The sequence below is a fragment of the Phalacrocorax aristotelis genome, chromosome Z (assembly GCF_949628215.1).
Source record: "Phalacrocorax aristotelis chromosome Z, bGulAri2.1, whole genome shotgun sequence".
In the NCBI taxonomy this organism is placed as follows: Eukaryota; Metazoa; Chordata; class Aves; order Suliformes; family Phalacrocoracidae; genus Phalacrocorax; species Phalacrocorax aristotelis.
The window spans coordinates 51,390,519-51,404,181 of NC_134311.1; the positions used below are offsets into that span (position 1 = coordinate 51,390,519).

The 13,663-nt window shown below is 37.1% G+C and overlaps 1 protein-coding gene across 19 annotated transcripts in view; it reads right to left on the reverse strand.

Annotated features, from left to right (window-relative positions):
* The window catches only part of JAK2 (Janus kinase 2), a 94,984-nt gene that overhangs the window by 25,688 nt on the left and 55,633 nt on the right, over window positions 1-13,663 (reverse strand). For 11 of the 19 annotated variants that reach the window (XM_075079565.1, XM_075079567.1, XM_075079575.1 and 8 more), the window contains 8 exons: window positions 12,260-12,383; window positions 11,353-11,470; window positions 10,677-10,822; window positions 8,998-9,319; window positions 6,543-6,662; window positions 3,444-3,601; window positions 1,885-1,996; window positions 97-283 (listed from right to left, as the gene is read on the reverse strand). In XM_075079565.1, coding sequence (XP_074935666.1) covers window positions 97-283; window positions 1,885-1,996; window positions 3,444-3,601; window positions 6,543-6,662; window positions 8,998-9,319; window positions 10,677-10,822; window positions 11,353-11,470; window positions 12,260-12,383 — 1,287 coding nt within the window. Of the gene's footprint in view, window positions 1-96; window positions 284-1,884; window positions 1,997-3,443; window positions 3,602-6,542; window positions 6,663-8,997; window positions 9,347-10,676; window positions 10,823-11,352; window positions 11,471-12,259; window positions 12,384-13,663 lie in introns of all 19 variants that reach the window. The other 8 variants (XR_012658081.1, XM_075079558.1, XM_075079559.1 and 5 more) reach the window with 1 other exon arrangement.

A 13,663-nucleotide genomic window follows, 5' to 3' on the forward strand; every position in this document is an offset into this window, starting at 1 on the left:
ATCTAACCTACCTGATGATTACTTAATCTTAATTTATTTTTAAATCTTTAATCTAGAAGTTGGAAATCCTTCTGCTAGAAATATTATTTCTCTTACCTTTTGGTTTTGGAGGACAGCATTTGACGAACTGGAAAATTATGCTGTCTGAACGGACAGTTTCTGTCTGGTAACAGGTCAAGAGATCCTTGAGATTACCAAAACTTCTCTTGGTTCCACTCAGATTATATTCTCCATTCTCATTCTTTGTAATTAAGCAGTGCTTATAATCAGTGGTATTCTCACGCTGCAGAGATTTTTTTCCATTAAAAATAAAATTGATCAATATTCAGTATTCAAAAGCTTATTTAAACAATGTATAGCACTCTACTAATTAAAGAAAGAATGCTTCAGCAAAATATTATTATGTTATTTTGTTGTCACTATGTAATATTGATTCTGAGAAAACATGATTCTACTCCCATGAATAGAATTAGCATGTTGATGCTAAGAAAAACAGATGTTGCGAAGTCTACAAAGATGGAGCTGAGAAAACAGATAACGTATCCTAGGAAAAATCCTTCTGAGACAGTAATGAAAGCTTCTTCACCCTTACCCGGGATAATATCAAAACAGAACTTTGTTGGAAGCAATAGCCCAAATGCTCATGCTCTGTGTTCTTTTGGCAAGCATTTGGAGATCCCAACTGTGTTTCTATTTTCTGTTGTCTACAGTACAGTTCTAAGCACTGAATTATTTTTGCAATGAGTCTTGAAAAGATCCTACTAACCATTTTTAAACAAGAGGAGGTCTTAATAGTGCTTTCACAGTCAACACTGCAGAAAATGTTCCAACAAATTCTGAATCTCAAAAGCTCAGGTCAGTTAATGGCAGGTTTAACTCACAGGCTTGATTCTCACACTTTGACTCTCTAAAGCTTGCTCAGGGACAGATCTCAGTCTAAAAGATTCACTACCAAGCACACTTCACTGACTGGACATAAAATTTTTTATGAAACAGATCTTAAAATGGCTGTTGACTTATCTATCCACACATCAAGATTATTTTCTGATTTTCAGAGATGTATCTATCTCTGACAGTATTTAGTGAACTTGCAAACCAGTAGGAAAACCCATGTACTACCTTCCCTAGTTAAAAAACACAAAGATAGGTCTGTTAATTTAATTACAGAGAAGCCCATCCTTGGAACAAGATCTGCAATTATGTAATAGCAATATTAAAGTACTGTGTTATCAGTAAGTGCAATCTCACAGAGGAGAGATACATCTGGTTCTTTAGCTGCATGAGAATTGGAAGCATTTCAAGGGCAGCTTCCACCATAGCTGACATGAGATATCCAGCAGGAGATCTGTGTTGATATAACACAGCTACCAAACAATCTGGCTGGCCCAGCACTGGGGATGGGGAAGGACCTGTGAAGGAGAGACACTCTCAGATGACCATGGGCTGTATACTCAGTCTAACTAAGCCCTAGTGCAGGTGGGGTGAGGGGGCTGGGGGAGGCAGGGAACATGGAAATCCCAGGGGAAAAAAAAGATCCAACTAAAAAAACCTAAACCTTAAAAGAAGAAAATACCTCAAACTGCTCCACCACTTAATACAGTCCAAAGAACCATGTCATCATCCCCAAAACTCTTAAGCTTTCTTCCTTACACCAATCTTGTTCTCCGAGGCATATGGTTTGTGTCATTCGTGATTCTTTACCATACCAGTATTTTGATGTTTCTCATGAGACCCTGAAAGTTGGCCAATCTGCCAGAAGCAGCTATGGCATATACACATCACACAGTTTGAAAAGAAAATTCAGAATCATTTACTGAACATCTTGGGCTCATTGTTACAATACAATAACAATTATACACGTACTATCCAAGCCAGAATACAAACCTCTATAGCAAAGGTGAGGAAGTATTTTTTAAAGTCTTTAGGACTGCAACGAAGAACGTAGAAACCAGTCTGATTACCCGCTTTCTTCAGTTTACTGATAGCAAAGTCCATGCTATAGTAAAAAGAAAATGTTTAATACTGGATAATTTCAAAATCCAGGAATATCAGAGATTGGCCAATGAGCACTATTATCAGATATCTAATACAATGACAATTCAAACTCAATTTTTTACAGCATCCTTTAAGTTAACCATTTGTCCCTTTATTTTCCAATATTCAGGGTGGCTGCTTATGTAGAGAGTAGTATATTAAGAATTCTTAATACTGAAAACACCACAATTGTTTATTTAATGAGAAATCTTACAGCCTAAAAAGTGTATTCTCCTAAGCTTATGGACTTTCAACATCCATTGTGGAAGAAGCTATAATAAAACTGCCTAACAAATAAGCTAAAATTAGGAAAGTATTTGTATGGGTGAAAAAGATGGGTTTAACTTGGGAAAGGGCTAACAAGAAAGCAGATGTGAAATAAGACATCATTTGTTACTGTAAGAACTAATTTCCCCTTAAACAACCCTTGCTAACTGACTACTTCTATCCACCTCAGGGAATAAGGAATAGAATGGCTTGGAAAGGTCTAGACTCATTGCACGTCCTTCTGAACAGCCCTAAATAAAGGTTAATAGAAGCATTAGTCATTAGTGCAAGAAAAGTGATTAGAACTATATAAATCTCCATACCCCTCCTCCTTCATCTCTTCTGAGAGTTATAGCACCTATCCTCTTTCTGTCACTAGGAAGTTTAGAGAACTATTCTGTATTACCTGAGTGGACAGTGCTAGCTTCATGCAACATCTCACATATACGAGCTTTCAAGCCTTCTGTAGCTAAAGCAAATACCCATTTTAGTCTGCCTAACAGAACATTTCTAATCTCCCACATGTGCTTTTGCAAACAATAAAGAACACTATATGAACTATTAAAAAAATAGTTTAGAAAGATTAAAATAAAAATACCCCCCCAAAAAATACCTCTAAAAATACCCCCAACAAAGAAAGCAAACAAAGAGACAACATGCCTTAAAAACAAACAAAATCTCCAATGTACGTCTCTACCAATTCACTGCAATCCTTGCTCAAATATTGAGGAGAGTGTTATCTGAATTTGCCTTTTTCCCCTTGGCACTCAGATAACATAACTGCTAGAGGCTGCAGTGAAACCATGAGATCCTCTGTCTATGACACTGTATGTTACTGTCATGGTAGTAACTTTAATTCTGTGAAATCAGCATGACGACTTTGCTCCCTGTCTCACTTGAAGAAAAAAGAATTCTATGGGAAGAAAATTAAAACCAGCGTCTTTCCTTTTTTTTTTTTATAATACGTCAAGAGGCATTGTATTTTGCAAAGTGAAAAATAAGAGGAAAAATGTAAAGCATTTTACATTACATAAATGTAATAAATACACATTTCAAGATGTCCATCATGCTTCGCAGTCAACTAAAGTTCATCTTTCAAAAATAATATAACCATATTATATTACTCTTAAAAAATTGCTTACAAAATCGGTCCATGGCAGTTGCTTTGGATATTTTCAAGGACTGATGGTGGTGCTACTTCTTTACAGAGATAATGGTGGGCATCCGCAGTTAATCTGTAATATCCATCAATTAATGATACAAAGGAGAGAGCTTCTCTTAATGACTGAAATTCAGCCTCCTGTTAAATTGCCCAGGGACAATGTGGGGGCAGAGGGGGGAGAGAGAGAGAAGGAGAGAAAATAAGAGTTTCAATTTTTAGTAGGCAACACAATTCCTGGATTTGGTAATGGTACATTAAAGATATCCATACTGTTTTTAACTACTATTTGTATAGTTCTACCTTCCTGGTGCCACCGAAAACTTGTTAGCAATGTTCAAAATTAAACCCAAACCAAACCAATCTACGATAAAACATCCTTTACTGTAAATATATGGAACAGCAGAGGAAAGCTGACATGAGGGAACATTTGAAAGGGAAAAACTGAGTAGATACAACTCACCATGGCAGACACCTACTGCACTGGCATCACAGTATTGTGTTTTTTTCCCTAAAGGAAAGCTTTTACTTATCAAAGATTTATGGCGCTGCCTTCAAGTAGCAAAGAAAAACATCTAGAAGAGCACCTGCCTGAAAATTTAACTAGCAGTCAGCAGAAACTGGCATCCTGAGCTGGATCATAGATCAAAGCTGTCCTTTAACTACTATGAAGAGAGGTGCAATGGATGGAAGCAGGGAGTAGGATAATGCGGTCAAAGGAAAAGATCTATGCAGAATATGTTGAACAGGTAAGAGCAGGGCAAAATTAAATCCATCTATAACAACATATTTATTACTGCCAATAAAGGAAAACAGAGTCTATTATAATGTAAGTATCTGTATTTCCTTAATATGGTGATAGTTGTATGAGAGCATTAAGAGCTGTTTTTACTTCAGCAGAGAAGAGTTACTGTACCATCTATAGAGTCACCCTAGATTTCATTCAGTAATGTAGCCCAACAGAACAGGCTTTAGTATGTGCTGTGCAAGTTTGCTCGTGACACTGGGGACACACTTAGTGGCTGAACACAATTCCTTGGCAAGTTCTTCGCTAGACCGCAATAAAAAAAAAACGGTGCTTTTGATCATGTGCCAAGAATTTGTTTGGAGTCTTCAAACTCGTTATTAAAAGAGGACCTGGAAACAACTACCTTTCTAGTTGTTTCAACAGTACTGGAAAACCCACATAAACAACAGACCTAGAAATTCAGACATTTTAATAAATCCATGTATCCTAAAACTGTATAAACTACCTTTCTATAGTGAACTGTACTAGCTGTGTAGCAGGTTAAACTAAATCAGAAGGTCTAATTTACACATCAGCTAATATTGGTAAATTGTCCACAGAATTCTGTGTAAAGTGTCCACACACACAAATCATATGCAAAACACCAGCAACAGCACTTTTTCCTACTCTGCCTTATTCTTCAGTAGCTTTTTTTCAGACAAGCTCTTAGAAGGCCCCTTTTACCCTCAGAAACATATGCAGTCAAGTACCTACCACAGTGAGAATTTTTAAAGATAATTTTAATGGCTCAATATTAAGGAAGCCTCCTCCACCAATCAGAAATATTGTTATGCTCACAGCACCACAGATGTACATCACAGATATTCCAGCTACTCTTACATTTCAATAAAAAGCCTTGAAAAAATTTAAAATTCTTAACAGGTCATTAATTCTGTGCCATTAATGCAGGAAATTAATGTGAATCACAATTCTACTATAAATGAAGTAATCCATATGCCTTTTATTAAAAGCATCATTAGAGAGACAATAAAACTAGTCAATGCTTATTGAAATACTTTTTGGCATTTTAAAAAAAATATTTTTACAGAAAAGTATATTATATAAGCTGTACGCAGCTTTTTCAGACATCCCCAGAGAAGGACACTCTCCGGTCACACAAGTACCCGAGATGTGGAGCCCTGAAGGCCCACAGATCAGTCACAGAGATACAGGAAGAAACTACTTGTATTGGGTTTGTGTGGCAAGGTTTTAGTAGTGGGGTGGGGGGGTTGTGAGGATGGGGGGCTGCTACAGGGCCGGCTTCTGTGAGAAGCTGCCAGAAGCTTCCCTCCATATCCAGCCGGATCCAAGACAGGCCTGCCACTGGCCATGGCCAAGCCCATCAGCAATGGTGGTAGTGCCTCCATGAAAATGTATTTAAGAAGATGGAAAAAAACTGCTGTGCAACACCAGCTAGAGGAGAGGAGTGAGAATATGAGAGAAACAACTCTGCAGACACCAAGGTCAGTGAAGGAGGTGGAGAAGGTCCTCCAGGTGCCAGCAGATTTGGGTTTAATACTCTCATTGCCCTACTCTGACTTGGTTGGCAATAATTTAAACTAATTTCCCAAAGTAGAGGCTGTTTTGCCCATGACAGTAATTGGTGAGTGACCTCTCCCTCTCCTTAACTCAACCCACGAGTCTTTTGTCATATTTGTCTCTCCCCTGTCCAGCTGAGGCGGGGAATGGCAGAGCAGCTTTGCCAGGCACCTGGCACCCAGCCAGTATCAACCCACCGCACGACGATGTGGCAGTTATACCTGTTGGAAAACCTGACTCAAGTGCAATGCTGGATTTTCAACTGAAAGAACTTAACTTTTTGCATTCATGTATAAAACACTAAGATCTCCTTCCAGGAATTTTAAACAGTAAAAGCAATGACATTAATTTTGTCCCAATACTCACCTTCTGTGTATCATCATACCTTCAGACCATTTTGAAGCCCTTTTCAATGTGTTGGTCACTGGCAGACAGTTTACTATGATAGTGTGGAAAGAGTATGCTTGATTGCTAAAACCACAGACTCAGGTTTAAGACTCCAATAAAAAGAACCAAACTGTGTATCAGAAATTACCCTCAGCTATAAATGCCTATTTCTATTTCAGTCCACGCACATTGCTTTGAATGCAAGAGACCCTTGGTGTTCGGATATACCACTTGTACTGCTGAAATGCATTTGGTTCTACCTCATGCTTAATTAACATGGTATTTGGTTATAAAATACTATAAATATCACAGCAATCACACAGTGTGCTCAACGCAACATCTATTTGAAAAAACAGCATGCGAACGGACCAGATTCTTGCTGTCCTGTTTGTGAATGGTGACAATTCTTCTCTCGCTGGAGCCTTCTTGGCTTGCTTGTTTAATGCTGACATCAATGATATCAGGAAAATCACAGTACGTTTGTAAATCCTGCAATAAATATTGGTTATATAATGTCAGTAATAAAATAGCAACTAAAAAACCCATCTATTTGCAGAATTAGAATTCCTGGAACTCTGAAATTGTAAGATAGCAACAAAGAGGATCATAAAACCTTAAATATGCCATTACAAATAAATAAAGAACTTCTGTGTTTACCGGACTATCACTAGGAACATCAATTAAAAAGTGCACAAAGTTCCAGGAACCATGAACAGAAATACCCATATATGGGATAGGTGGTTTTAATTGTAGGTATTTCTTTGCTCCATAGTATTTTATGAGGACTAACAGTAGAACATTTTGATTAATTGGAGGGGGGGGAGCTGCCTTTTTTTTGATAACTTATTATTGGCTTCCTGATTAAAGAGGCTTAGAAAGCCTGTTAACAATCCAAAATCTCATAGCTTTGCTCAGAGTGATACAAGCTGCAAAATCTGCTTCCAAAGAGATGGAGGTAGTATGAATGAACAAAGGGTCTATGAGAAGGTTCTCCCATCAGCCACAGTCATCACTGACTAGGTAATTCGAAACACTGATACTAATTACATGGGAAATCCAAGATATATTTTCATTTGATAGCAAGTTCAGGTAGTTTTTGATACTATGATATTCTGTACCACTTCCTTCAGTCTTTCACAAGTCAATTTAAAATGTCATACAAATCATACTTTGTTTTGTTTTCAGTACAAATTCAGTTGCTAAGTACCATCCTTAAATAAAGGTAGATTTATCTATCTATTCTTCCAAAGCAAATAGATTTTATTCAGGTCAGAATACCTCTTTTATATGGCTGCAAGCATATTCTAATACATAAACAGGTGTAATAATCAAGGCTGTAAGACCCAGTGGGTATCAGCTAAAACAAATCAGCTCAAATGCACTGAAGTCCCTGGAGCTCTATTTGTTCATCTGGTGGTTGGAAATGTGAACTGGCAAAACAAATTTCTCCCCAATCTACCCCACATATGTAATTTCTGCCTTCAAAAAAATAAAAAAAATTGTTTCGACTCAGTATCTTAATAAAGATTCATCAGTATAGTTTGCTGAAACAAGAGTTATGATCACATTTGCAAGCAGCCTTATTAATTTACTAAGTTTTCATAAGCAATTTTATAAACTGTTTCTGTACCAACGAATATATACAGCCTACACCATGTCTCTGTCTATAAGTGGAATTATAGTATTAATTATGAAAAAATAATTTGGCAATCTCTATAGGAAATACATTCAGTTTAACCACTATTCTTACTAAAGGCTTGGTTGCCAGGCCCAAACAGCATTGTACGCATAAGTTTTGTACACCTAAAGCTAGAAACTGCAAAATCTGACATTTATGTTAGCTCCTGCCAGAGCAACTGGCACTTACAGGCAACTTAGCAAAGGCAGGAGGCTGATATGTAACAACTATGAATGATGTAACTGGACTTAACGTCAACCTACAAATATTCTAAGACACCACACTTAAATCTGGGTATGTAATCAGATTTCTTTTTTGTTAAGTATGGAAAAAAAAGAAGTATTTTTACAAATTATTTTTGTACACTGTAAAAATACAAAGTTCTGTAGTTTTGTCTTGACTGCTATGTTACACATCAAAACTACTAAACCAACAGATGCAACTGTTTTGGAAAACTGACATGTGCTCCACTTTGTCTTTAATTTTACATTTGGAAAGTTCCCATACTCTCAATGTATACTGCTATGAGTTTGTAGCAGAATCTGGTAAATTTGACAAAATGAATAGTCATGGTGGGAAATCACACACAAAAGAAATACTGATAAATACAAATGCAACATCACATGATTACTAGCACTTAGTGGAACCATTTAGCATCTAATTCCTGAAAAATAGTATATGGACTCTGCAGTCACAGAAATGGTACTTTAAATTTGCTAGCTCAGACACTGGTAGGAGTCTAACTGCAGCAAGAAAGGCATAGGGATTTATGCCTGGTTTTTGCAGTCCTTAAAACCTTGCTTTCAAAGAGAATTGAGGATCTGTGCATCCTACCTATACCTGGGGTCAAGGTCATTACTTTTCCACATTGATTTTTTTATAGTAATGAAGGTCCAACACTCAATTTTTCATTTGTCAAGCACAGAAGTATTACTTGTTCAAGTATTAAGTTTATTCTAATACTTCAATAAAAACCTAATTTTTAAATCCTGCACTGTTTAAGACACCACATTTCTGAGCCTCAGCCATACAGAAATCATCACTGTGAAGTAAAATTTACCTGGGGCAAATCAGAACTTCTAACGTAAGCTTATCACTCTGTTACACGATAAACTGCACGGTGATTGAAATAATAAAAGGAATTACCTGCTCTGCCAGTGTCTCACAGTCTTTAAGCTTTCCTCTTGAGCACTGAATTCCACCATTTCCAGTTATTACAATTGTTGCAAAACTTTCCTCTCCAGAAGGATCTCCACCAGGTTCTTTTACTTCAAAAACCTCTGAATAGAAGGCAGACTGAAGGGTTTCCAGGTTTATAAGATACTTAAGTTTCAAGTTTCTGGCAGTAGCTTTGCATTGGCCGAACTGTTGTATAAATTTGCGGAACCTGTACCTTATTCTTTTTCGTGTCAAAATGTGGTAGTCTTGGATTTTTGCTCGCACACATTTAGGCAAAAACATTTTGTAGCTGTGAACATATAACCAGGGAAAAAACCTACTAAATTTATACATTAGATCCAGCAAAGATAATTAGCTCTGTGCTAAACAAGTCAACATGAAAATATCTTTTTTTCTAAATGTAACATTTTCTTTAAACTGTAGGGTAACATGGCTCCTTTCTTCAGTCTGTAGTATGTTCTTTCCTGTCTCCTCTTCCATTTTCCATTTTTTCCCCTCACTCAGTTTCAACATACGTTACATAATGCATTTTCCATAAATGCAGACATGTCTGTTCTAGTAATTACTGAAGTTTTGAGGTAAGGCAGCAGAAGTTACACACTTGCTTTATTTGGTGTAGAAGTTGGAAAGAGGATACTGCACAGATAGAGGACAGACTACACGGATAGAGGACAGATTTCACTGCTGAAAATACAGGTGGTAGATTATAACACTGTGGCTGGTTCTCACTGAAGTTTCTATATCATAGTCCATATTCTATCAATGGGCAAAACAGTAGGTTGTCACCTGCAATCATCTGGCTAATTTGTTGTCTCAACTGTTTTTTTAATCCTCCTGCTAGGTTTCATTAGAAGACAAACATCAAGCATTAAGTACTAAGCAGGGACAGAATTAACTAAGCCAGAGTGGAAACATTAGGTTGATAATCCAAGATGAATTGATAAACTCAAGCAAGTTTAGCAGAGATCTGCCCAAGATGGTTAAGAGCCTGGAGCACCTAACATGACAGAAGAGGCACAACAGAGCATTATTTTTTTCAGCCTGGAGAAAACAGGCTCAAGTAGGGTGCTCTACTTATTGCCTTCAACCAACAGATGGTTATGGAGAAGACTGAATTAGACTCTTCTCAGACATGCACAGTGAAAGGATAAGGGGCAACATACAGTATCACAGAAGAGACTTATTAGATATGGAGAAAGTTTTCCTCACTGAGGGTGATCATACACAGGACAAAGATGCCCAGAGATATGGTAGAATCTTCATCCCCGGACATTGTCAGAACTTGATTGGATGAGGCCCTGAGTAATTTCATTTAACTTTGAAGCTGGCCCTAATTTGAACAGAGCATTGGGTCTGATGACTTCCAGAGGTCTCTCCCAACTCAAATTATTGCTTACCTATTTTCCTGCATGAGTGGCTTCTGCCTAACCTCCAATTAAGAGAGACAAATCCACGTACCCAAAAACATGAATGGCCATCATGGTACAAGCTTTCTATTAATTTCTTGTTTACACTATAGGTAAAGTTTATGGAATCATTATGCTAGAATAATCAATTGCCAACAGCTGAACTTCTTCTCTCACATGGTCATGTACAAAAATACTGGGTTTGGATATCAGATAGGTGTGATACAGTTATGTAATCACCTGACTGAATTGTAAATAGCCAGTGGGGTTTGGTCCTTTTCTTTGGCTACTCTCATCATATCCAGAACCGCCATTCCAAGGCATTCTTCTTGTGTTTCGTGAGTAACAGGCATCTGTATCCATCCATCCAGAAAATCATCTCGCCACTGACAAAGAAGAATGCAAGAAAGAAGATTAAAACTGTAGCACTGCTGCTCATTAATAGAAGTTTTTTAGGGAGTGGGTTTTTTAGTTTGTTTGGGATTTGTTTTTTTTTAAGACTGAATTCTTCTGAACGAACCCCTTCACCCACAAAAAGCTGCACATGTTCATAAGGAATACCAGCTACCATCATGCTTAGAAACACTGTTTTCAAAATAATTTTGTTTCAAATCTCAAAAAGGTCCTTGTGGGGAGGATGATGCTCTACATTATGTCAGTCCAAAATGAAAGTCACACTGAAAGACTTCCACGTGGTAGCAGCACAGGAGAGGAGCTACACACTCTCACTGCTCTCCCCACACTGTCATTTGGGCTCCAAATACTCCATACTGTATGACACGGAATTTCATCATCTTCTTGAGTAAGCCTGAAGCTGTCAAAAAAGCCTACACAGTTACTATCAGAATACATTAAAGGGAATAAATACTAACAAGCTTTACCTATCTGCATTAAAAAATTATCAAGCAAATCATACCTGTGCAAATAGGTAAGACATGACAAGATCATCAAGAACAGGGCTTTCTGCACCTCGAATAATGCCATACCGATATGCTCTGCTGGTGCCATTGCAATACCAGTGGGGAAAGTAAAACCTGTTAGGAAACATTTAAGCAAACATCAATAAACTGATACTTTCACCTACCAACACTGGACATTATGGCTTTCATAGGCATGTAATTAGTGTTGGCTAGTTTGGAGGACCAATATGAAGACCCAGTTAGTCAAAAGAAGGCTTTGGATGCAGTTCTGGTGTCTTAAAGTACTACAACATTTAAGCAGGGTGATAAACTGTACTTGTAGGAACAAGGAGCTCTGCAAAGTAATCCTCACTAATCAGAATATAGAGAATTTTGTGCTACTGTCTTCCAGTTTCCTTTGAGGCAGTTCCTAAAGAAACAATCAGGCCACATTATGTAATGTAAATAAACAAAATCTTTTACATAAGGAAAACTGTGACTGTAGCTTTAGATGCCTACATTCAAAAGTCAGGTCAGAAAAAAATGGTTCTGTTGCAGACATCTGCCTGACTATGTAGGATAATCACTCTGGATTTCGGAAGTGCCACTAATTTCAAACAGGCAAGCGCAGAAAGGAAATGAGATTTATCATTATTAAGAAAAATACTATTTTTACTTCTGCTGCATTTTTGTTTGTTTCTTCAATCTGACACAGGAAACATGGTATATAGGCAATTGATAAAGTGTTATTCGAAACTACTCCAATAATTTCAATGCTTTTATCTATCTCTTATCCAGATATCACCAACAATCTGTCCATAACTTCTTAGGGAAACTATGGTTCAAATAAATATGTTATGGGTTGTGTTATCTCAGGTAGTTCCGTTTTACCATGAAAAGTGCATGACATTTGATTTAGATTACCTTATCCGGTAAATTAGGATGAGTCTGGTTGATTCATCTACATGGAAGATGTGATTTGGGGGATACCAAATTCTCTCTGTTTTACTCATGAGTGCAAACATGTTATGATACACTGGCATGATACCTAAACAAAGAACACAGAAGCAAACATTTACAGGAAAATGTTTTCACAAAGAATCAAATCTTTTTTAAAAAAAGATTACTTAAACAATATCGTGGGTTAAAAGTAGTACATTGGCACATGTTCTCCAACTACTCATTGCATTGCTCTATCATTGTCAACAGCATTACACTCATAACCCCATAACCTGCAGACTGTTTTTGCTGATTTATTTTCTCATTCTTCCTTTATGTTTTCTGACTACAGACTGTTCACCTGTTATCCTATACTTCACATTAAATTACAAGGTTTTCTCTGTATGGCATATAACACAAGGGCTTCTTAGCCTCTCAGTTTAGTAACTGAAACAACTGTACATTATCTTTTTCCTTACCTTTTCCATAAACGGACCTAGGCATTGATTTTAACATTTCAGTCTGATGAAAAAACAGAAGTAAACCAATACAAAGAAAGTCATCTTGACTAGGACAACCACCTGCCATTTACATTCTAGTAGCTCAGTTGAGAACAAAACCAAACATATATTGTTAATTCAACAAAACTGGAAAATACTTTCTTCCCTCAACAATTCAGGATTGTTTTATTCAGTATTGACAAGCAATCCTACTTAATCACGAACTACAGAAATCAGCTGAGCATCAACTCTTCAGCTGCATCGGAATTTTAATTTGGTTTTGGGGCTCCCAGCTGAAAGTATAGCTTAACATAAGGCAGATGCCACAACACTGTACTATGCTACAGTGTTTTGCATTCATGTGATACCAGTGTTACAGTTTGGAAAACAGGTTAAATGCCTGAGAATTGACAGCACGAAAGGATGAACTTCAACCACTGAGAAACGTATTTTGAAGACAGAAAGAGATACAGGTCTGTAAATCAGAGAGTAGGATGAAAATTACAGTGTGAAATTCACAGTAGATCATAACAAAAGCAAACTATGTTTACATTAAAGCAAGACCTTTTGGGGGAAGAAGGCAAAAAATAGTGGAAAAATAAGAGATAAAGACAACACAAGGAACTTAAAATGACGTTAAGAGACAAAGGAATTCTGGGAAAGAGGTATACACTCACAACTCTCTTCAAAGACTTAGAATGAAATCATAGAATTAGAATGAATTAGAATGAAATCACAAAAGAAACCAGGAGGGAAAAAAAAATCCCTTATTTATTTCTTTCTGTTCTGAGCAACTTCTAAGTAACTACTGAAGGGGACAGACCCAAATTTCTTCCATCACATCTGAAGTGCATGTAAGGCAGTTAAAAACAACTGATCAACTCCATAT